We start from the raw sequence: 26,411 nt of genomic DNA on the forward strand, positions 1-26,411 counted from the left end.
TATCCCACTTAGCTGCAGAATTAATCTGCTCCTCCTGTATCATCAGCATGTGAAGGCTGGTGTGTGCTAACTAGTCCCATTAGTAGCGTCCATTCTATCTAAGTTCCCTCAACATTTAGCATGTTTAGCCTTTACTTTAACCAACAAGGCCAATTAATGGATGTCTTGTTACCCATTAAGAAGTGTTTGAGCATTTAGCCTTTTCCCAAGCTAACTAGCTCCTTAATCAGTGCAGTAATGGGAAAACATCCTCTCCACAGCAGCAGTCAATAGTAATCACTGTTTACTCTGTTTCTGTGGGAGATGTATTGGCTTGCTGGGGTACTGTAGTTGTCATGTGGGCATGGGAGGGAGAGAGCATCTTTTTGTTTAACATCCAAGGATGGTTATTATTACAGAAAATAAACCCTCCTGAACAAAGTTGAAAAAAAAAGTTGGGTGCGTTCTAAATTGTTCCAACAAATCCATAACTGCACTTGGTGTAAGCAAATTATATGAAAATAATAAAAGAGAGAAATAAAAGGAGACATGGAATGCACAGGGAAGGTTATAAGATATTTAATTTAGACTTACATTTAGTAAAGATAACAATCCTGAAAAACACCCAGAAAAAAAGCACATGGCATTATACTCATAGGAAGATGTAGGAGAAACTATGAAAAAAGACAGAGGGATCAGTTGAAGATGCCATTGGATGTATTACAGTCAATAACATTATTTGTTTGAGATGTATATTGTCAAAAACAAAGAAAGATCCGGTAGGAAAACATTCTAATTCTAAACTGGTGTTAGATTGACACTTAACGTTTTGTTTTTACTGGCCAGGGTTGTGAAGCTAATACCATCAGCTTTGCATAAGCTTTGCATCTGAGTGTCACCTCCGGTCCTGCAGTCACGCAGTCTCACCTGTTACACATGTATGTAGTGTGCATTCTTAAGTTACAAAGGCACATCGGCTAAGTAGATACACTCAAAAATGCATTTAATTTTCTTTTAAACAGTCATACAATACCTTTCAGAAAAAAATCAATAACCTACAAGAAAACAAACTGTCTACTTATGGCGGTGTGTTCAATAGACTCTAAAAGGTTTTATTGCTCCCTGTATGATCATTCTGCCAAAAAATGAACCATTTACATGTCAAAAGTCAGGGTCATGGTCAGTATTCATTAATTCATAGTTTATCTTATTGCATGCATGTGTCTATATTTGTTTAAACCTTTTGAATTTGTCTGTGTTAATTGATGGATATGATAAAACACAAATATTCTGCCTGCCTGTCTGTCTGTTGATGTATCTATATGAAGTTAATCCTGTCTTTCCTCCAACATGTCTACGTGCCACAGGCAACATCGAGTACAGCTGTCCAGCCACCAATGAGTGTGAGATCACCAAGAGGAGACGCAAGTCGTGCCAGGCCTGCCGCTTCATGAAGTGTCTGACTGTCGGCATGCTGAGGGAGGGTAAGGGAAAAGGTCTCTTCTTATCTTTCTCTGTTAACTGTGGTACATGTGGCATTTTTAAAGTCTGTTAGTTATGCTTAATTTCAAACAGACCAGGAATCATGAGAACCTTTATGTCTCTCAATAAAACATTTCGTATCGTAGTTTGAAGCGATGCTCACAAACGTGCTGATTCTAGTTAAAGATTAAATACTATTGAGGCATATTTTCTGATTTGAGATGGGAAATGTGGTCTTAATCTTAAAAAACACTAACGCAAACAATTACTTGGACACAGACCAACCATTTAATTTGAATATTATCATTTGACAGGAAATGCATCAATACAGAAAAAAATGACAGTAAATGACTGATCCTGAACAATGCTACATGTAACACGTAAGATATTGGGGAAATTTCCACTAGATATCACTCACGTGATCAATTACTTAGAGTGTCTTTTGATTCTCATTTGTTTCTCATTTGTCCAACTTTTTTTTTTATTACTCTGTGTTTTAACCCATGAAGATCCGATGCAACACTAGAGTACCTGTGCCCATGTAAAGAAAAAACCTCAGGTCTTAAAGGGTTCAGATTGATCTGCATCTATGCTCACCTTTCACCTCCAAATACACAAGGTGCTTGCAATGCTTTCAGAAGGCATAGACAAAGGCCCTCTTTCAGACACTAACTACATCTTTGTTTTATTCTACCTAAACAAGATAGATAGGAGACGATGACTCACTTAGCAGTTGCTCAGTGATGAAACAAGCTAAAATAAAACGAAAATAAGAGATATCATCTGGCCCCACACCACTTTGATTAGATACACTCACTCTCGTTTTCACATTCCCTTGTTGCCTTTTGCTTCTTTCGCTCCCTCCTGTCTTCCCACCTTTGACCTTTCTACTCCCACTGCACTTCCAACGATGAAAGAAGGTAGAGGAGTGGCGAGGGATAGAGAGAAAGAGGGATAGAGGGAGGGGGCAGGTGGGAGAAGCTTAGGGGAAGGGAGGGAAGGAAGGAGGGAGGGAGGGAGGGAAAAGAGATTGATTTATAGGAGCAGAGAAGAGGGACCAAGGGAGGATGAGAAGCAGGGGGAGGATGGTTGAATGAAGCAGAAAGTGTGTAAGATAGAGAAAGGAGAGGAGAGGAGGGTCAAGGTTGTAATTGATGGGAGACCTGGCCTACGCCCCCTTCCTTACAGTGGTCAGGGAGCGTGCCTGTGCAGACGCCTGCCAGCCCACCTTCCATCCATTCCCGTCTTCATCTCTCCCTGCACTTCTCCCACTCACTGTTATTGCACTTTCTTTCTGGCGCCTCTTTTATGTCTGTCATCCAGCCATTGTCCTCCTCATATACTGTTCTGCGTAACCTGTCAACACCGAAACATTTGTTCCTGACATGATCATGCTGAACAGTTTGAGGCAACTTCTCTTGTACAACACCAAACATTAAACATTCAGTATTAATTTCGTCCACTAAACGAAAACCATACAATCACTTTGTTCCTAAACAAAAAAAAAACAATGACTATGTGCTTCACAATCAGAATTTGCGATAGCTGCCAGCGACCTAAGTTTCACTTGACTGTAAAAGCATGTATGTCTCTTTTTCTTGCGTGTGTACACTCAGAAAGACACACAAATACACACACACATCCTAACAAGCTGCTGTCGTAGCATTTGTTCTCCCAGCTGATCTGACATAGGCAGAACCTATGTCTCATCTCTCCTGTTTTGTCTTGTTACTGTGTATGTGGCCACAAAATACACAAATGCACACATGTAGTAGCGTGTATTATTGGCAGCTCCAACAGCTTCATGGTTATAAGATACAGTCTGCATCCTCCCTCTTGACATAGAAACCACATCGCTCTTCTCTATAAAGTCACACAAGGCACTTTATTCACAAGGGGAATGAATGTTAATAGTTTACTGTTAATGCAATAGTGTTAGATATATTTTTTATCTTCTTTTAAATTGTGAAGCAAAAGATGAGCAGAACAAGAGAAAAACTCTTAAATCTTAGATAAATCGTTTTTACGAATAACAAAAAAAAATCCAAAGAACTAAATCTGTTATAAAAGCAAATCAGTGTTTGTCTGTATGTAACTAAAGAACATGTGTTTCTGTCCTGAGCAGGCAAACAAATAGCTGCCTTTTGTTGCCATTGCTTCCCCGCTTTACACACATCTATCATGCACACACACATCGTACTGCATATCTATACATCAACATGACAGACCATAGCCACCCCATTTGTTGTGCAGGGTGTGAATTTAATACTAGGGGTCCCGCTCTACATATGAATAAGGGTCATTTGCAGAATTGATACATCCATTTTCTTATATTTCCCTATTTAATTTATTTTTGAAACCTTGGGAAACGATCAACAGCGGCAATATGCAGAAGACTTAAACATTTTTCTTCAACTTAGCTTTATTCTTCTAGAAGTGTTAGCGCATAATATATATGTTTTTTTGGGTTTTTTTCACACATGACATATATATTAATGGCTTCATCAATATGTTATTCACACACTGGTCACTTTTCCGTTAATGTTCATTGTGATTCCATTCAGTTATGCTGTAAAACTGACAGAAAGAGCCATGGTGTGCACACGACATTACGACAGTACATGAAAGGCAGCATGATGATAGCGAATGATTTTCAGTTCATTTCAGCAACCAAAGTGACTTTTCTCAAGTTACAGCTGGAAAACTTTCACGTCCTCACTTTTCAAATCATTTGTTTACACAAAACTCTGTGTCGTTATGGCCAATAACCAGAAAAGTCCTTGTGCTTGATAGCAATTATGCTGGCAATAACTGCCTGCAGCAACACCACAATAGAGAGGTCTGTGGTGTGGATAAACACAGGCAAGGCAAGTTTATTTGTAGAGCTCAATTCGTACGCGAGGCAATTCAAAGTGCATACCATAACCTTGTTCCTGTTATAAAGCCGACCCGAGATTTTGTTCTTCATACGAATTCGTCTGAAGCCAACAAACATGGATCAATCTGTGAAACAGCAGTAGATGGGAGCAGTTGAAAGTATTAAGGTATGGCCAGAGAGTTTGTAAACAAACTTCTATCATTCATTTGGTTAAACAAAAATGTGGTTCCGTGCTGCTGCTAATTATAGTCAATAAAACTATCTATCCATCCATCCATCCATTTTCTATACCCACTGAATGCGTTGGTCGGGTCGCAGGGGCCTGGAGCCTATCCCAGCGGTCAATGGGCGAGAGGCAGGGTACACCCTGGACAGGCCGCCAGTCCATCACGAGACAAACAACGACACACACGCTCACACTCACTCCTAAGGAGAACTTTTAGAGACACCAATTAACCTAACATGCATGTTTTGGACGGTGGGAGGAAGCCGGAGTACCTGGAGAGAACCCACGCATACACGGGGAGAACATGCAAACTCCACACAGAAAGGCCCCAGCTGGGAGTTGAACCTGGAACCCTCTTGCTGTGAGGCGACAGTGCTAATCACCACACCACCGTGCAGCCCTCAATAAAACCATTGAGTACTAAAATTTGGGCAACACCGCTATATATTCATGTATCATCTTTACCTGTGGAATTCCTTTAGAGCGTTTGATTATTAAATTATATTAAAGCATCTCATATTAACCCCGAGATGCTTTGTGCGTCTGTCCATAACTGTGAATCCAGCAATTCCCACTTGTGCTGTGTTCAAAGTGATAAGGGTATGTTACTCTTATGCTTTTGTTAGAAAATAAGTTTCTGAATACATCCTTTTAAGACAATCCTTTTGGTACATCTAGTCCATCTTTTTGTTGACTGATAATGAGGAACAGCTTTGTGAAGACCGATAAATTAATAGCCTACATACTATAGACTACATCAAACTACCAATCCTTGATACACTAATTTAGGAACATCCCTCACTGTGCTTCAAGCTGCTTTTCTGGGTGTGAGCATCATTGCTGCAAAACTGCATAGATGATAATGGTAAGTGGCGAGATCAGTTAGCATCAGTACTAACTGTGGTTGTCCGGGGCTAGCTCACAGGAGAAAGGTGAGGATAAAGTGGTTAGAGTGGAGTGGGGAGGAGGACATGGAGTGTGTGTCTGTGTGTGTGTGTGTGTGTGTGTGTGTGTGTGTGTGTGTGTGTGTGTGTGTGTGTGTGTGTGTGTGTGCATGCTGTAGTTTACCCCTTAGGGCGAGATCTGCCTCAAATTAGCTTTGTCGCCCTGGGAGACACAGAGGGTGAGATGAAGAGCAAGTGAGGCAGCAAGGAAGTGTGTTTGTGTGAGATGCAGAGAGTGGAGAATGAGAGGCCAGAGGGTCAGTAAACCAACTCAGAGCAGAGCTATTTCTTTACATGTTCACTGAAAAACACAGTTGATCATGTGAATGTACTCACACACAACTCTGTCTGTGCGGATTGTTGGTTTTCTTTCACAGTCCTCCGTGAGGAGAGGAGAAGAGAGGTAAATGAACAAGCAGCAGATAAACTGAAGGAAGGAACAAACATTGGGGCACCCACCCACCCACCAATATGTGGCAGCTGATTTCTGGAGCAAGGCAATTAAAATACCTGATTATATTATGAGAACTACCCCTCTGGCAATAGCTGTCTGTCCATTTTTAATGAGGTCATAATGATGCGTCAGCTGAAGTCCAAAAGGTCATGGGGGCGGGACTTATATTTGCCGAGAGAGGGGAGGGGGATGAGAGGGCAAGGATACAATTCCAGGTAAAAGGATTGCATGGAAAAAAAAAACAATAATGGAGAGGTTTGACAGATTTTTAATTAACAGCAACATTGTGGTGTCAATTATCTCCTACTCTGTACAAATGGTAAAACATGACAGAGATACACGATAGAGATGATACATTCAGCATCAGCAGTAATGTGTGAATTAACAGGAATATAATACAAAACACAGATCAGACAAGTGAACATGAAAGGTTTTGGCAGAGTCAAACAATCCAGGAGCCAGCAGTATTCAGTACATATGCTCAAACTAACACATTTGCTCCATACAGCAGTGGCTTTGGTGAGGGCAGTTCTGATGAATCACAGTCAAACAGACAGAATGTGTTGAATCCAAATCCTGCATCTCTATAAAGTCATAAACGGCCAGCTGGATTCAGATGGTACGCTTCTAGAGGGACAAGTCTTCAGACTGCAAATATAAACCTTGGCACGTTGCCTCCCACACACACATATGCACACACACATTAACACCTCATGCCAGCTTTGGCCATGCTCCCCATGGCCTCTAAGACCTAATGAGTGAGATCGGGTGGAAGGCCCCAGTCTGTGTTAGTATTGCTGCTTGTGTGTGTGTGTGTGTGTTTGGTCTGTGTATACAGCTGGTAGTGTGCATCATGACTCTCCTCATAGCTCAGCGAACTTGTCTCATTGCTTCGCACATGCAGTCATACATACTGCAGTCAAGACAACTGGCAGACACAAATGTTCCCCTGCAACCCACAAGACAGTTTGACTAAAAAAGATTGAATGATGAGGAATAAGTTATTTGGGAGGTGCATTAGATAGATAAGAGGAGAATGTGTGAAGAGGTAAAAGAAAAAAGTGAAAATAGAGGAGAAAACAGTGGGTGGTGGAGAGAGGGGGAGGCAAGAGTAGAGGGGAAACAATGGAGGAGAGCGCCAGACAACCGGTGGCGTCTGGTGTTCCCCCCAGGGGAGACTTGTAGCTAAATCTGGCCCTGTAGCGTCTGTCCTATGTGAGTGTGTGACTGGCATCTGGTTGCATCCCTGCTAGAAAGTAGCGATAATGGAAATGGAGTGATGCGAGATCGGCCTAAGTGGTCCGTTCTCTTTCACAAACACTTTCTTTCTTTCTGTCTGAGGAGAAGAGAGAGAAGAGGAGAGGGACTGCATACAGACACATTCAACAGCAATTAGGAGGAATGAGTGGGGTGGATTTGGGTTGTGTGTTTGATTATCTATATCAAAATTGACATTTACTGAAAAGAATACAAAACACTATTAAGTGTGCGAAGCCTTTTTTAAATCAATTAAAGACATAATTATGAGAATACTTTTCTCCAATGTTTTCGAAGAACACCACAGGAGTTTAATTTAATCATCAGTTTTTTATGTATCTCTTAAAAGCAAAAAAAAAAGACACACTCTATCTCAACAACACACAGTCACAAATTCACACACCAGTGACAACCACCTGCCCACTGCCTCAGGCAGTGCTGTTCAGATCGGTTCTGGTCTAAACAAACGTCACTGCATGACACTACACACACTCTCCTCCTAAAATCCCTTCCTACCTCTCTGATGCTCTCATTATTTTTCCTCTCTTTACCTTTGGCCTTTGATTTCATTACATCCTGAACAAACCAGTGTAATAAACTAATTTCTAGCTTTTTGCCATAAATGATAATGACGTGTTGAGTTTTTGATTTTCTTTACTTTTATCTTTCTCCATAATCGCAATGACCTCTTTTAATATCTCAGAGACATAACACCGTAACTACGAGCCCTACCCGCTTAACTCTTTTGTTATAAAGTTTAGGATAAATCGAGTCTTAATCCAAGCTATTTTTTTTTACATTCAAAGAGTTTGTCCTCAAAAGAGCAGTATGTGTCCAATGTTAATGTGTCAATAGGTTTATGTCCTCAAACAGGAGTAACACAAGAATTACACACAGACACAGACACTATAGATTTAAACCAGTCTGTTTCCTTGTCCAATCTACTCACCCATCAGTTCATAAACCTAGGAAAACCTTAATGTTATAACATCAACACTGCATTTTAATGCACACAGATAGACACTTGCTGAAACATGATGTGTGTAAAACTGGTTTAAGGTTTCAGACTCAAGCCCCGTTAAAACTCTAAAAATTAGCCTCTCTCTTAATCCTTGTTTTCTTCTTTCACTCTTAATGGGTCCATTCCTATTGTACTTTTTTGTCATCCATGTGCCTCTTTGCTTTGATCAACCAAAATCCATATAATTTATCCGTCCATCTCCTCCTCTCTGCACTCCACCACACAACTCTCACTCTTCTTCACTCCCTCATTCTCTTATCATTTCATTGACTATCTGAAATCAATCCTTGTTGTGATTTCCTTCCATCCTTTTTCTCTCTTTTCTGTCTTTCTCCTGAATGCATGCTCAAGTGTCAAAGCCATTTCACTTGCAATCCTTCAACCATTCAAGAATGCGCACACACACATATGCTGACAAAGAGTGACACAAGCGCAGCGTAAAAATCTATCCTGATGCGATCAGTTCAGATCGCGCTATTGACAGACAGCAATATTCCCACGATAGAAGTGATTCACCTTCATCACTGTCACAGAGCCTCTGTGTGCATATATGTGTGTGCACATGAATGCATGACTGTTTGTACAACACAGGTAGTACAATATGGTTGAAAGAAACAGCTAAAAAAAGGGATGTTTTATTAGTTATGTGGATGTGAAGAAAAAGAATGCAGTGCAGTTAGGTCTATTATACTTTTTGCTGGATGTTTTTTGTTGTAAGATGTGCTGTTAGCTGACAGTGACCTTCTTACACAGATCCCTTTATTTCCCTTTTTTATTTTTGCCCATCTCTCTTTCTTTTGTTAACTCTTAGTCCTTATTTCATCATTCCTTTTCCCTCTTATTTCATTTTTCCACATTCTCTTCTACTTGTTTATCAGGACGTCCATAATTCAGCTCATGTCATTCTCCTCTCATTTCACAGTTTGTGATTTACTTCTCTTTGCCTTTTTCTTTTTTTATTCTTTTTCTTTTTCTATAATCTTTTCTTAATACTTTCCTCAATCATTTTTATCTAAATTTCATCTATTTTATGGTGCCTTCTTTCCATTTATACTCATTCTTTCTTCAGTCGTTCCTCCTGTGCCTTTTTTTTACACTTGACATATTTTATGCCTTCTGATCCTCTAATTTACTTCTGTATTGCACTTTTCCTCTTTTCTCTTCTCCTTTTTCCTCTCATCTCCTCTCCTCGTTCCTCTCCTTCTCTTCACTCTTGCCAATTCTTTATGGTTTGAAGGCTCATTTGTTAAGAGGAGGTAGCGTACTCTCACTCTTCAACTAGCTTCCTCCTGTCTCTTTTTTGTGGGCTTTGGAGATATAATTTTCAATTTTTAATTTGATTCATTTAGATTTGATCATTAATCAGTGCTGAGAGAGAGTTAATTTGGTGGAAAATAGATGAGGTAGTTAGAGAGGGCTCTTTATGAAGTGGGTCTTTTAGGTGTATGGGAAAGATAGTGAAGAATGGAGAGCCTCTAGGTAAGAATTTATGTATGAGAAAAAGCCTAAACGTAACAGAAAGTTGTGAGAAAGTGTGTGTCCTTATTTGGGCTTTTATGCTGACAATCTGACTCTTTAAGATGACTTTTGTCATAGATGGAAGTAATCACTATCATTTAAAATGTCCTTGTTTGAAATATGGCACAAAGGCTGTGTGATTTGCAGAGATCAGGGAGAGCGTTTCTTTTCAACAATGCAAACAAGGCTAAATCATCTGGGAATCTGGAAACTTCAGCTGGAGACATTTGACAGCAAAGACTACATTGATTTCAAATGCCCCAATAAAAAGACAGCAAATGGAAGAAAGAAAGAAAAAATCTTCTTCACAACAAGAGGCACCTGAATTATTGAAATTGTGTGAACCAGCAGCTGAACAACACCACTGACATTAGATAAAAGTAGCAGATTTCTGTGACCTTAGTTATTTTTACAATTAGCTACTTACTGTTTAGTAAAAAAACAGTCAAATTAAAATCTTATTAAAAACTTAAGATTTTGTAATGAGTTTTCAGTTTTTAGCTTTGATAACCAAAAATGATTGGAACATAGACGATGAGAAGACATATAAATCAGCTTTTTGATCTGGTAACTGCTCTTGACAAGGAAGGTTTGAACTATACACAAACAGCTTTAGTTGCCAATACCTGCATCGCTGTAGTTTAAATGCTCCTATAAGTATGATGACAATCACTTCAGTTGACTTTTATTGTCATATCAGGCTGCATTCTTAATTTAGTAGTCAATGCTGTATATTATGGTGATTTGCATGTTTTCTGCATTGAAGAGTATTTTTCTTCACGTCACGGTAGGCTTGCGACTGGACTGGCCAAGAGATGCAGGATTGCAAGATATGCAATACATAAAAAAATTATGTGACAGCGAAAACAAGGCAAACCCCACAGATTCTTTCAAATCACATTTGAACTATTTCTCACAGGATTTGGTTTCACTTGTTGTTGTTTTTTATTGCAGTGTTACCGACCGTGGGAACATAACCTCTTAACTTTACATTCATGGTTAATTTCTTTCATTCAGTTTTTTTTTTTATTTCATCCTTTATCAATTTTCTGTTTCTTTGTGTCTACTTTTGGTCTTTTACATTATTTTCTGGGCAACCACTGACCCAGGAACTGTCTGAGCAAGCTGCTTGCCAGGGCTTACACAAACGCAACACCGATGTGTGGGTTAGAAAAATATAGATGTTCTCTGAGTGTTTATGTGATAGAAAAAGCAAAGAATAAGTGTGTGAATGGGTTTGTACCTCCTGGTGTTAAGAGTCTCTTGACCGTTTGTTGACACTGGCCCCCTACTGTACCTGGACTGTCAGTCTTTCTGTTCGCTAAGCTCTGTCTCAGCCACTTTCACACACATACAAACATACAGATGTGTGTCACGTTAGGTTCACGGGTTGACTGAAACTGAGCTTTCTAGAGTTTTCCATATTCCCATTCCGTTACATTTACAACAGGCAGTATAAGATGTTTTTTAAGCAAAGTCCAAGTACATACATTGAAAAAGTGTCAGAACAAGGAAACATGCCGACTTTCAAGTACTTACAAACACAGTCCGATGCACATACATCTTTGCTGACATTTTTCTATTTGCTGCCAATACAAGTCTTTGTGTCAAATCTCTTAGGTGTGTTGTTTTGAATGTTGTCAGCACATTTTTCACGGGATTTAAATGTCTGTGTGAGCAAATCTCTCTCTTGCTTACACAGTCTTATTGCTCCCCTTTTCATCTCTGTGTCTGTAGATTTAGAACAAATCCTAAGTGTTTCATTCTTCATTGGGATATGAAATACTGCACAGGTGCACTATCAATATTGCTTTTAATTGAATTTCATATCAAGATTTTTACACATTTTAGATCATATTTAAACTAGGTCTGTTTTCAGAGATTTGCTGGTGTCAACAGCATTTTAAAAAATGTATACATATAAATATACATAAATAATGTATTGAAACACTAATATTTCTCACTTTCTTTAATGTCTGTATGTTTTGATGACATGTTTTGTTCCAAAGATTTGATCACTTCCCTTCCTTCCCTTTTCTCTTGTATTTCTAATGAGCAAACTTCTGCTGCTTCAGCCAGAAGCGCAAAACTAACTGCTTGCTGAGTACCAGTTCTAATTTTTTGTGGAAAAGATGAGCTTTCTTACATCTAGCAGGTTATGTAATAACCTGTATTTTACATTATTTACTTATAATATTGTACAACTAAATACAAACACTGCACCACGCCATGAAACTTTAGCTCATTTGTTTTCCAAAAAGTCAAATTTTAGTCTAAAGGTGTAAGAAAGACACACTTTGGTTCTCATACTGTATCCATTCTGTATCTCCTCCACAAGTTATTCATTTCATTGGTCAGTTGTGAAAACAAAAATATCTGACTAATTTTCTAAACATTTTGAACCAATTTAAGCTCTCTTCCTCTTTCCTTTCCTTTCATTTACAGTCTTTTCCACTCCTCTCCTTTTCCAGGTTACATGACACCTTTGTCTTCCTTATCCACCTTTAAGTGGTAACCACGGTAACATCCAATCCCCCGAGAGATTGGTCTAATTCAATTAGGAATCCTTTGTGTCAATTAATTAACGAGACAGAGAAGAAGACAGCAATAGGGAGATCAAGATTGGGCAGGAGACAGTATAGTTAGAAATCCAGAGAGACAAAGTGAAAAACAGGCATCTTACTCAAATGCTGACTCTGTAAATCTGTGTTTTAGTAGAATAAAAAGACAAATGAGTTCAGCAAGTATAACAGTTACATAAAAGTGAATAAATGAGCATATTAACAAACAAATATGCTCACAAAGGTCCAGTCCTCATTTGTTGTGTTCCTTCATTTCATACTTCCCATCTTTCTTGCTCCCTCTCTTAATTTCTGATCTACCTTTCTTTCATCGTTGCACATTGTATTTTTTTCTCCTTCAATAGTCTCTCTTTGTGTCTTTGCCGTGCATACTGATACACGCTTTTTTTTTTCTCTTTCCCATCCCACAGGAGTGCGCCTGGACAGGGTTCGTGGTGGAAGACAGAAATATAAACGCCGGATAGATGCAGACAACAGCCCGTACCTGAACCCACAGCTGGCTTTGCCTCCTAAGAAGCCATGTAAGAAAGCACACACACACACACACGCACACGCACACACACACGCACACACACACACACACACACATCTACGCAAGATCTGATGGCAAACAGTATGTGAAATAGCACTTTTTCTTTAAAAGGTTGGTCCTAAGGGACAGGAATGGTTCATTGTAAATACTAGTTTGCAAATTGATGTGCACACACACCTGACATTGTGAATAAACAAAAACTCAAACACTGTAAAGCACCTAATGATAATCCTACATAGAATATCTAAATTTCCCCCTATTATAATATTATGTCTAGGCGATGTGTAGAATTTTCATCAGTTTCCACCTTAATAGAGACAGTTGGGTAGTAAAAAGCATTTCAACAGACACATAAACCCATAGACATAGATAGACACTGGTGGGAAGCCCATCTGTTTGGGAACATGTTTATCTTCCTGTTTCTACCACTGCCAGTTTGAGATCATAACATTTTATGTGTGTAATATTTCTCCATGGAGGTATTCATTCAGCTCTGGCTGGATTGGTTGCTATTTTTAAAGAATAAAAGCATTGCAAAAAGCTTGATGACTAAAACATTAACAAAAGCAAGAGCAAGTTAGAGGAACAGGGTCACAGATAGAGAAGGGGCAAAACTAAACCTAAGTGAGAGCATTTCTCAGAGAGAGACAGAGGAAAGGGGGTGGGGGGCAGCCACAACCCTAATCCAGATTAAATCCAATCTGGCACCACATCAACCTAGAGTTAGCTCTCTAGCTAACCGTCTGCTTGCACATATAACACACACACACATGCTGTGCAGATTGAGCAGTGTTTAGCGGCTTGGTCCCCAAAGCCCATTTTGCTTAAAGCTGGAGCATATTTTGCTCTAGGCCAATATGCTGAATGGCTGCACAATGGCTTACTGGGACTTTTGCACTACTAATCATTGAAATGATGGGATAAGGTTAACAAGTGTGCACAGTGCAAACTGAAAGTGTTCACTGGCAAGATATACTGTTGATCAGTTTTCCTTAACCATTCCAACCTTGTTATTGTTATCATAAAATACTTGTGTTGTTTTTTGGAAAAGATGACAGAGTCAGATGTTTGTTCATCCTTTTTTTTTTACTATGTTTTCCTTTTAGATACCTCTGATCTTATGTCTGTCCAAAAGAACAAACCTACATTTCTTCCTCTCACACAGTCAATACACACAGAAAATCTTTCGGTCCCTCTGTCTCTCTCAGACACACTCACACAGCCTATCTATCTGAAGCCCAATCCCTGGCCTTGGCGTCCCCATTGATTGTGTGAAACAGAACAATAGCCCAGGGTTTGGAAATGGGCTTCCATTGATTCTAATTAGGGAAACATTAAATAAGATTTACCCACAGAGTGCCGTGTGACTTGGATTGGTGGGGCTCAAATGACCCTGGAGCTGGAAGATCTGTGTGTGTGACTACATACGTGTGCACACACACACACATAGATATATATCTATATATAGATAGATATATATATATCTATGTGTGTACACAACTCATCCCCACGACTCTGTTTAACTCTCTCTTGCTTGTTTATCTCTATCAAGCTGTCACTCTCTGGACTCTTACTGCCTGTCTTTTGCAATCTGTCCCGAACTCTATTCCTACCTGTCTGTCTACATCTGGCTGTCTTCTCCCCCCTTTTTTATTGCTAATCTCTCTTTCTCAATCTTTTACTCCGCTCTTGCTCCTCTATCCTTCATCAACATTCCCATGCTTGATTAGTCCGTGGATTAATTTGGAAGCAGGATATCAGTCTGTTACTAATGGGCCATAGAGGTCTCATCACCACATGTCACTGTTACCAGCTGAGCTGTTTAGCTCTCAGTGTTTATCTTTCCCTTCCGTCTGTATCAGGGAAGCCTCTTAGGCTGTGATACAAAAGACAGCATTTTCGGCTACTTGGATCACTGGTAGTAATCGCCTTTAATCGCACCTGGGAGCTTCTCCCATTTGGAAACCTTTCAATAAGTGTTTTGCTCTTTTGTCATACGCATTTTCAAGTTTGGTCCGAACAAATAATAACTGTATACCTAATTTTAAGAAAGGGTGTCTGTGTGGGGGTTTTTATGCTAATTTGCTGCTTCACAGTTTCAAAGAGGAGTCATTACATTTCAAGACTTTTCTAAAGTGCAACACATGTTGAATATCTTTGAATTGTGGGAATTTCATGCAACATGTCTTTTTTTGCTGTTACTGTTAATGCCAAATCATTTTTATGCCATATGAGTTGATATTTTTAGACATATGTTACCAGAAGACTGTGTTATTGAGGACTTTGCATGCGACCTTTCACATATCTGCACTGGATTGGTGCAGTACAGCTTGTAGCCCATCAAGGTAAAAATTCACCATCTCTCTGTTTCTGTGTCTTTCTCCTTGTCTGGTGGTCATGTCAGTTGCCTTTGGCTGCCTTGCAGATAACAAAATCGTCTCTCACCTGCTGGTGGCCGAGCCAGAGAAGATTTATGCCATGCCTGACCCAACTGTACCAGACAGTGACATCAAGGCCTTGACTACGCTGTGTGACCTAGCAGACAGAGAGCTGGTGGTCAACATCGGTTGGGCCAAACACATTCCAGGTAGGGAAAAACTGCCGGAACCCTCAACTGTTCAGCATGTACATGATTTATTTTTTTTTGTCATGCCAACTGTTCTATTTTTATTATTAACATAACCACACACAGAGATACACAAACACAGCGGTAATGATTTGGGGCAAAAGTATTTGCACTTAGGATATAAATTACTAACTTCCTCGAGCTGACCAGCTCTCTCATGCATCACAACATCTGCAGACAGACTGCAGATAGATAGATGGATAGATAGATAGATAGATAGATAGATAGATAGATAGATAGATAGATAGATTTTATACTGTTGCACATCTGTGCCTCACTTCAATGGTTCTGTCAACGAGACAAAGTTATATGCCGTTACTATCGATGTGAATTATCACTGGAGTATGTTGAATCTGAGATATCACTTACTAGTAAAACCCACAGCTGATTCAGAAATCCCCACTCCCTCTTGTGAAAGACAGACCACGCTAAGTAGTTTGCAACGGAGACACCTGGACAACACTACGTGCGGTAAACTTTCATTAGCGGAAGCTTAATGGGTGGCTACAGCTTAAAGGCCGATTTAATGAAAGAATGTTCTAGACCGCATTGGTCACGACAGTTTGTTTTTGATTGTTGCAAGGATAAATATCATATGTATTTGCATGAAGTACTCATATTTCTCTGGTCCTATGTTGATAGGAGTATTAAAAAATATCCCTTTTAAGATACGTTTAAAAAGTGTAATTAGTTTGCGATTAATCATGAGTTAACTATGGACATACTCGTGATTAACTTTGATGAAATATTTCAATTGATTGACAGCTCTGTATATATAACACAAGGAATGAGAAGAAATAAAGGAGAACCGAAATGAAAACTGTAAGCTGGTTTTAGACTTAGTGAGGGAGCCTGCTGTGACAGCGAAGGAGGAAATAGGAGCAACTCAGATTAACACAGATTAGCAGAAAGCTTAGTCCCATTGTCAACTGAAAATATGATTTAGAATGGAATAGTATAGAAAATAATAGAATAGAATAGAATAGAATAGAATAGAATAGAATAGAAGGGCTGCACGGTGGTGTGGTGGTTAGCACCATCGCCTCACAGCGAGAGGGTTCCAGCTTCAATTCCCGGCTGGGGCCTTTCTGTGTGGAGTTTGCATGTTCTCCCCGTGTATAGGCGGGTTCTCTCCGGGTACTCCAGCTTCCTCCCACTGTCCAAATAGGTTCATTGGTGTCTGAAATTGTCCTTAGGAGTGAGTGTGAGTGTCAGTGTGAGCGTGTGTGTGTGTGTGGTTGTTTGTCTCGTTTGTCTCTGTGTGGCCCTGTGATTGACTGGCGGCCTGTCCACGCTGTACCCTGCCTCTGGCCCGATGACCGCTGGGATAGGCTCCAGCCCCCCTGCGACCCGACCAATGGATTCAGCGGGTATAGAAAATGGATGGATATATGGAGAATAGCATAGAATTGCTTGCTGTTGCCACTCTTTAAGCAGAACAGTAAAGGGGATTTTGAATAAGGAAACACCAGATTAGAGGCATACATAGCTGTTAATCATTCTGCATAAATCTTAACTGTAAAGTAGGTGGTGTCGGATAACAAGGTCTATGAATGATACGTATATGATAACAGTTGGAAGGAGAAAATAACACAAGAGAGCTGGGAATACACAAAGCCTCTAGTAAGTGTATTGATCTGCGTGCGACATTTATATTGATCCATATCCTAAGAATAACATTGGGAATGTATTTTTCTCTTTTTAAAACAAAATACAACATCAATCTTATGTCATCCTATCTATACTTACCTCTTATTTAATCCTCTCCTGACCCTTTCCTTCCTTTTTTGCTCCCTTTCTCACCTCTGAGCCTCCCTACTGTACAATTTGCTTACATACACAGAAATCATTCAGTCACACAACTACACACCTGCATGCCATATATAAGTGAAGAATTTCTTTTGCAGTCATGGTCTGTTGTTTCCCTTTGCTAACAATCTTTTAGAAATTGACCAAGTTAACCAACTTATCTGCTGGGTATAGAGTGTATGTGTGTGTGTGTGTGTGTGTGTGTGTGTGGGTTTGTATGTGGGCTTAGTATGTGTATAGCTTTCTGTAAAAAGGGAGCGAAGCGCAACGATTGCTTGGAGGAGGAGAGAAGATGGCATGATTAGATGAATGAGGAAGGCAATCCACTGCTCAGAGAAAGATAGAACTCTTCATCTTACCGTGTGTGTGTGTGTGTGTGTGTGATGTGAACACCTTATGAAATCCTCACTGTTTACAGCACTAAACACTGATCTTATACTCACTCACACCAGACATGCACACACATACATGTCCTCACACAAAGTGATCTACCGTTCACTCACAGTGGAAGGGATTGTCAGAAAGAAATACACCTCCTCAACGTTCTTTATCAGCTTCTGACACACACACGCACACACCTTGAACAGAGGAGGCTAGAACTGTTAACCTGTTTGCAGCCATCTTGTTTCACATCTTGTTGTGTGTGAGTGCATGTGAGAGATGACTGTGTGCAGAGTGTCCACACATGCACAAGTCTTTGCTCGACATGGTACAGTAATTTTTTTAATCAAATTGATGGAGAGAGACAGAGAGACAAAAGAGAAAGAAGACAGGGGTAGAGAGAGGGGAGGTGAAGCCAATTTATGTTTCATGATATGGCTGCGCAGTGCTGCACACACACACATACACACACACGCAGATTCGCTAAACACGCACACAAAGGCTGCTAACAGTGGTAACAACGTGTCAAGACGAGCGCCAGGCAGCTAATTTGAAGTCATTAGATGTCTGCCGTACTGGCAACAATTTGTTACGCTCTCTCACGCACAAACACACACAAAAAAACGCATCACATACACACACTGAGTTAAGAGCCGTCTGCGGATAGCGAGGAGCCTAAATTGTAAACTAATTTAAACATCACTCAGCGTTAGAGAGGCTGCCTGCAAGACAGGCCCCCGGATAACAAGGCTTGGGTACGTGTGTTTCTGTGTGTGTGTTGCTCGTCATGTTTGACACACAGAGCCACCCAACCTAAAAGACTTTTGACAACACACACACACACACACATATATATATATACATATGTATATCTCCGTGATTGGTTATTTTATTCTAAGACTTATACATGTGTGCATGTTCATTTCCAGACTGATATGGCCTTATGCAAACATTTGATATGTCATTAGGAGAGGAAAATGAGGTTCCAGGGATGGTGTGCATCTCTTGTTATGCCACAACGAATTGTGCACATGTACTTCACACACACACATGGGTGTAAAAGAAATGTGAGCAAATGCATAAAACTGGATGAGAAAAAAGAAGCCTTTTGCTGATTCAAATTGTGAGAGAAACTCACACACGCACACTTGTTCACACACAGTACGCAGTATATGAGCAGTAGGCCGTCACACTCTGGAAACTGTGGTTATGTGGAACTATCAGAAGTTATTATTCAGGGGGCATGAAAGGCCTTACCGTCCAATAATATGGATTAATAAAGAAAAGATCTCATTTTAATAGCTCTCAAAGAGACAACTCCAGATGCATATTAGGCTGCATGTCATGGTGTGGTGTGTGTGAGTGTGTGTGTTAGAGGAGTGAAGAGCAGTCAGGTGAGAAGAGGAGGAGAACAGCAAATATTTGAACAGAGGAGAATGAGAGAGTGAATTAAAAAAAAGAAAGGCCATTCATACTGAGCCATTTATCTGTCAGTAGAATTAGTCTTTTCATCCTCTCTTTCTCTCTCCCCCCATAATAACTAAATGACGACCAGGCAGTCATACTAGCAGCTCTTATCTAGACTCGCGGACACAAAGGAGAAAGACAGACAGGCGAGCACTTGACTTGACGGAGGAGCAGGGAAAGAATAAATGAACGAATCAACGAATAAGAGCAAGAACCTATAACACAGTCTATTTTACCAGAACCAGAGGCCTTGCCATTAGTGCTTTTTCTTTACAACCCCCACCCATTTTCTTTCTTATTCAAGAAAGAAATTGCTCTTGGGCCACTTCCCCTCCACTATTCTCTTGCTTCCCTATCTCCCCTTACTTGCTCTTTCTTTTCTTGCCATCTTTCTCCCTGGATGTCCCTCTTTCCCCTTTCAATTTTGACACTCAGGATAAGCAGTCTATGTGTCGGCAGAAACGCAGCATGATTGAGCTGTAAAAATGGGGGGTGGGAGTAGGAAGGGTGTTGCCGTTGGTCCATTCATTTAATCGGTCTCTTGTGGAGATATGGGAGAAGGGGTGTGGGTGGTGATGGGATAACCGGTGAAGAAGGAAGCCCACATCTGTGATGTACTTGAACTCTGATTATAATACCACTCTCCATATTTGTGTTAGTAGTACAACCACATAAGGCATTATAATAAATCTCAAACTTAAAAACTTGAAATATAATATTTAAGGTGCAATATTTACACAGTGTGATTTATAATAATTAAATGAGGAATCTATGAGTGGCTGGCTTGATACTACCAACCAAGTCACACTTACCAACCCAGAACTAAACAAATACCTTTTCCACAAACCGTAGATACATACAATGTCAATGTTTCTGAACTTCTGAGATACACACAAGGGGTGACCGAGGTTAACCCTGATACACACACCAATTTATCAGCAACATACACAACACTGACAGATTAGAGTAGTAGTGTGAGAGTAGGTTGTGGGACCTATGTCCTGCGGTTACTGATTTTTTTCGTAAGTCCAACGTGGGAACATTTTTTTTGCAGTTTTATTGAGAATCGTGTATCCAGGGTTTGCCGAATTTTTTTTTTAAAAAAAGGCCAACATTTTATTCTGGTAACTGGGCAGATACTACAACTCTTACAGTTATGAATATTTGAGAGGCACTCTTTATTTTCAGTGGGTCGAGTAAATATGGTTTGGTTTCTTCTCAGGCAGGGACCATCAGTGGAAGTCAACACTCATCTTAGTTTCCACTCTCTTGAGTTCTTTATAGTGTTTCATGCTGATACCCTGCTCTTTTCCAAGATCTTGCAAAAAGAATTCATGTTGTAGTTAACCCTTTTTTTTCTCCTTTAATGGTGATGCAAAATATCATCCTTTTTTTATCACTACTACCGCAGTATGTCAGGTTGAATGTCTGGAAAACTGCAGCAGGAGCACCAAAGTTCGAGTGGAAAGCAGCACATACAAGCTTGAGTGGAGAATAGGAAAGAAGAGGAAATTGGAGGTGAATGAAAAGCAAAGTGATCGCATACATTACGTCATAACAATCGGGATGCACCAAGAGACCCTTTAATGCAAAACTGTTTTGGCCCAATGGCTAAATATCCCTCTCTTGTAACCTCCTTCTTTTCATCTATTTCTATTCTGTCTCTCCCTTCTTTCCTTGCTCTTTCTGACCTCCCAGTCTTACTCTCCATAGTATCCTTAACGTCTTCATTTAAGTCATCCTCATATCACAACCTCTGTCCCCTCCCACGCTCCTCTTTTCTCATTCTCACAGCCAGCCATCATTCATTTCCCCCTGGCAATCTGTCTCTCTGTGTCTCTGTAGAAACGAGAGCCAGGGTTTGTTGGGTTAAAGTTCAGATGTAGAATTTGAAAGCAGTATCAATCAGATCACTAATTAAATAAACTTCTGACCAATAACAATAACAGTATGCTAGTGAGGCATCCAGTAAGCAATGTCTCCCTGAACTTTTCTCTTTGCTGTTGTTCTGCCGTGTTCTCTCTCTTTTGGACGTGTTCTAAAAGGTTTTCAGTTTGAAATTTAGCCAAGCAGTCAAGCGAGCTAACCATTCACACTGCCAGTCAAGTTGTTAGTTAGCCAGCCAGTCAGTCAAGTAACTACATAGTCGGTCAATCACCCAGGAAGGCACCCAGCAGTCAGCAAATATTGATTAACAGAAGTGTCCTGCTCCTTTTAGCAAATCAAATGTTGAGTCTCAGCAGCCAAGGATAACCTCCACAAACACACTCACACACAAAGAAATACACACATTCTTGACTTTGAAAGTGTACCTCACTAAATTAACACTGACACACAGTATAATCCAATGAGGTCCAAGAAATGTAGAACAGCACTGTGTGGTGTTTTCGGTGTGAGCGAAAGTGTGTGTATCATCACCATTGAGAGAATGCAAAACCCCTGACTGGTGATGATGTCACACCGTAGCCCTCCTCCAGTCTGGTGATGTCATCAATCAGCAAAGAGGTTGCTGGGTAGAAAGTGGTAAATCAGGAGGAATACAACACACACAAATGCTTTTTTTCTTCCAGTTGGTAAATCAGTGATTTGTATTGTCATAAAAACTATTATCATTTTTGTTGTTATTGTTATTGTTATTGTAATAGCACGGTTGCCTCACAGCAAGAGGGCTCCTGATTCAAATACCGACCGGGGCCTTTCTTTGTGGAGTTTGTATGTTCTCCCCATGTATGAGTGGGTTCTTCAGCTTCCTCCCACTGCCCACTCAAAAATATTCATGTTAGGTTAATTGGTGATTCTAAATTGTCCCTAGGTGTGAGTGTGAGCGTGTATGGTTGTCTCTGTGTGGCCCTGTGATAAACTGGCGACCTCTCCAGGGTGTAGCCTGCCTCTCGCCCAATGACAGCTGGGATAGGCTCCACCCCACCCAGCTTGAAATGGATCCCCATTTACATGGAAGTGTTCATACAAACACATAAACAGATTTCAAGTTTCATACCCAGGTTACAATGCTAATATTCCTTTTGAAGTCTAAACATGTCAAGGCACTGTGAAGTTTTTCAGAAAAACAGCTTAAATGATAAAACAGTTTTTAACGGTGGAATAGTTTAACTTGCTTGAATGGAACCATTGATGTTACTGACTCTGCCTTTTCCATATTGTCATAATGTCTGACTCAATTTAACTTTATTGGAATCTGATTCGGATTTGGAAGCAGAATCAGATTTAGTTAATGGCCTTGGTCAGTTGTGTTGTACGTGTCTCGCCAAAACGAATCTTCAGGCATGTGCTTCAAGTCTCTGTTGATTTTCTCTCAGCTCTTTTCAGCGCGCTTGATTACCATTTCTGCTCATCCCTGAGCTACATAATACAATTAGAGGCTGAGGTCTTGGTTTCACATGTGTATGTTTGCTTATGTGTGAGTGAGTATGTTTGTCTGTTTCATTGTCCAAATTCATGCAAAAGAGATCTTATTTTCCTTTGCGTCGCCACCATGATTTCCTCTTGCAGCCCATACAAACAAACACATCCCTGTTTGCAGATGAAAACAAATATTGATGAAAACAAATTAGAAAAAGAATATTTGATATCTGAGCTTAATGTTTGGATGAAGTCGGGCTTGATTTATTGGATTAAGCCTGTGGAAGGTTGAGGCTTGTCATCAATAAAAGAAAAATAGAGCGGGAGCATTTTTCTTTTTCTGTGCATTGCTTTGTTCTTTCTTCTGTGCTTATTCATTGCTTTCTTTTATTCCCCTTTTTGTTTCTTTTTGTGTGTAATTTGTAATTTTGGAATTTGAATCTTAAAATTGTGCGGCACTGCTGTTCGTTTTTGTCAACTTCATGTTGATATTGTTCCCATAACAGACAGTAAGTACACACAGTTTCAGGTTTAGAAACATCCAACCAACACATACATTCACACAAACACTGATAATACCTCTATCAGGTCCCATCTTACTGATAACACACACTTTAATACCTTTCAAATAAAGCAACTGGAGCAGATGAACTTAAATGCATTCAAAAATGTCCTTACACTTTGAATAATTTCACTGAGACACTGCATCCGTACATGTAATACAATAAAAGTATCAAATAAAAGCACTAAAGTTTGGATAGTAATGGTAGCCTAAAATGATTTAAAACAAAACCATTACATTTATTTTAAAAAAACAAATGAAAATCAAAGCCTCTCCCTTAAAATGGTGTTAATTTCTTTGATCTAATTTCTTAAATAAAAAGAGTCCTAAAAGTTTCTCGGTGCATTAATATACTTTCCTTTAAGAAAAAGTGACAAAAAAAAACAGAACACAAATATTGAAGCTTTGAGATTTGCGCTCAGCACCCCATTGATGTTTTTCCTATTAGTTTGATTACATTTGCAAATCAAATCCATTTGTCTATCAGCCTTTGAGACACTGATTAATCTGCATCAATAATATCTGTTAAACACACACACAACACGAGAAAATAAGCTGCAAACATAGGCATTCAACTCTCATATCATACACACATTCATGGACACACATAAGTAAACTTAAAAGAACACTTACAAAGCAGCAGTAATATACAGCAAATGTGCACACACACAGATGTGCACAGTTTTATAATATGTGAAATCAGACGAGCAGTAACAAATAAATCAGAACACCATCTGAGCCCATCATCATCTAAGTCATTACTAGCAAACAGTCAGCTTTTACTACTTTCAATTTGCTGTGTATGTGTGTGTGTGTGTGGGTGTGTGGTTGTCTTCAAGAGAGAGAGATGATGTGATATGATATGATATGCTGGCAGGGCATAAAGATAGATGATCATAATTACGCACAGGCCAAACTCCATTTCAAATCATCATCATCCTATTCTATCTGTTGGAGTGCGCACACACACACATTCACCATCCAAAAGCACATACAGGGATTCATCCTCCTCCACACAGACATATCACACACCTATGCTTACCGCAAATCTAGTAGAAGGAGGGACGGACATGTCATGGTTTCACATTATTTCTGTCGGTTCATGCAAAGTTCACAGACAGGGATGAAATAGTTATTCTTTCCATGCCTACTCCTCTCTGTCCTTCGGTTTATGTATCTACGTTTTCCTCATGGTATTCCTTACTCCCCTACATTTTTCTCTTTCTCTTTCTCTTTCTTCTCCTTTTTTCTGATGCTCTTCCTCTTTTCTCCACCTCTGCCTCTCTCTCCTCACTCTTCCTCTCCATCCATTGTTCTTAAATAACAGATTAGAGGATTCATCCTTTCCATCAGGAAATAAGCAGGTGGGAAATAGGATTGGAGTATGCCTGTCACAAGCTGGGAACAAATTATAGCCAGTATATACAACACATACAGAAGCGAAAAACTGTTCAGGAATGCCCCTTCATCAGTAGGTTCTTATGTACATTAACTCTTTAAAAAGGACAAAAAGAAAAGGGATAAACCACCTCAAGTGAGCGTAAAAGGTTTTCAGAATAATGAAGTGCCTTTTCCAACAAGCTTTTCTTATGTGCTTCTTGAAAATGCACATAAAAAGCACATGGATGGAAAGATGAATGAAAAATGCTCCATAAGTCACATATTTAGATATGCATTTCCTTCCAGACAAAATCCATAACAGGAGGGTGTATGATCAAAATTTCACGGTCACTCCTTAAGATTATAGACATTCTTTGCAACGCACACTTATACATACATTTTGATATTTCTATACGATTCGGTGCTCTTTTAAAATTCATCTTGGTCCAGTTAAATGTGTCTCATGTTTGTCTTGTTTGTGGGCCACCTTAATTCTTAAGCACTGTTCAGCGATGCAGATTTTGCATGTGTTTTCATAATGCATGTCATCCTGACAAGAGTTTACCACTTTCCACCTGTTATGTGGTGAAAGACTATGTCCTGTGGTCTGTGCTTCACAGTGCATCCAAACATACACACACACACACACACGCACACACAGAGCTGTGATAATATGTGTATTATTGCGTCTGTTTAATCTTGATAGGATGTTTCATCTGCAGGCTGCTATCACAGCTGGCTGCCTTATTGCTGGGGCAGGCGGATGGGCTTGTGTGCAGATGCGTATTTGTTTGTGTGTGTTCGTCTTGGTTTCACTATTAGTCTGAATACACATCTCAATGTTGATGTACTTTTGGAGAAAAGGGACATTTGTCTCATATATCTAACTATTGTTTTGCACCATGTACATATGCGGGAGAGTGTGTGTGTGTGTATGTGTATGTATGCATGCTGTCCATCAAGCCACACACGACGCTGAACCAAACCATTGGCTTGGTAGCTGATGATGACATATGAGTTCCTGGCCTTAGTAATGGCTGTTAAATCTCATAATTACACGCTTCTTTATTGCAATGCATAATGACCCTGCAGCACTATTGGACAATTAATTAAGATTTTCAGCCCAGGCTTTTTCAGACCCAGATGAGGAGGTGGAATGAGGTCTAATGTTCATGTCTTCGAGCTACGGCGTTAAGACATTGTGCTGCAGGAGAGAAGGCTCTGCGTGCATTCGTTTTCATCTTTGTCTTTCTTTCTTTCTTTCTGTTTTGCGTCTCTCATTCTCTATGTTCTCTCTACATCACTCCAATGGTTGAGCCCTTCCGATTGCTGTCTGTCCTCAATGGTGATATTGGAGACCATATCTCTAATCTGTGAATGGCAAATTAATTCCTGTGGAGTTTCTCTGGCCCTCTCTCCACGGAAGCTACCGGGGATTAGGCAGATAGAATCAACACAGTCTCATAATCTCATATACAGACACCAGGCCCGGACAGGAAGCATTGGGTTTTGTTTTAAAGCCATTCAGCATGATTCTAATGATACACTAATTTTGCCTCGTAGAACTTCTTCTGGATTACTTTTTTTTTTCTAGTCTTAAATAAATAGGAACGAAAGACTATTTTAGGTCTACATCATTGAAACCAAAAATGTTGCCTGCCCAATAGTGTAGAAACAAGGATGATCGGTTTGTTGTTGCTTCAACTAAGGATTTAGTGTTTTTATGGGAAATAAAGGTTATCTTTGGAAAAGGTATTCCATCAAGAGATCATTAGACGGCTACAACTCAGTTAATTGGACAAACTGACAAAATGAATTCATTACTGACTAGATAGATAGGTGGATAGATAGATAGATATATCTTGATAGAGATTTGCATCCTTTGTATTAGTTGTATGATACTATAAAATAACTACAAACATAATAAACAACCTTCCTTTCAGTTTCATTACT

At 39.7% G+C, this 26,411-nt stretch overlaps 1 protein-coding gene across 7 annotated transcripts in view; it reads left to right on the forward strand.

The window, feature by feature from the left end:
• esrrga (estrogen-related receptor gamma a) overlaps positions 1–26,411 on the forward strand; it is a 160,407-nt gene that overhangs the window by 114,647 nt on the left and 19,349 nt on the right. For 4 of the 7 annotated variants that reach the window (XM_075463065.1, XM_075463075.1, XM_075463047.1 and 1 more), the window contains 3 exons: positions 1,347–1,475; positions 12,752–12,862; positions 15,278–15,460. In XM_075463065.1, coding sequence (XP_075319180.1) covers positions 1,347–1,475; positions 12,752–12,862; positions 15,278–15,460 — 423 coding nt within the window. The remainder of the gene's footprint in view (positions 1–1,346; positions 1,476–12,751; positions 12,863–15,277; positions 15,461–26,411) is intronic. The other 3 variants (XM_075463085.1, XM_075463057.1, XM_075463094.1) reach the window with 3 other exon arrangements.

The sequence above is a fragment of the Odontesthes bonariensis genome, chromosome 1 (assembly GCF_027942865.1).
Source record: "Odontesthes bonariensis isolate fOdoBon6 chromosome 1, fOdoBon6.hap1, whole genome shotgun sequence".
Taxonomy (NCBI): domain Eukaryota; kingdom Metazoa; phylum Chordata; class Actinopteri; order Atheriniformes; family Atherinopsidae; genus Odontesthes; species Odontesthes bonariensis.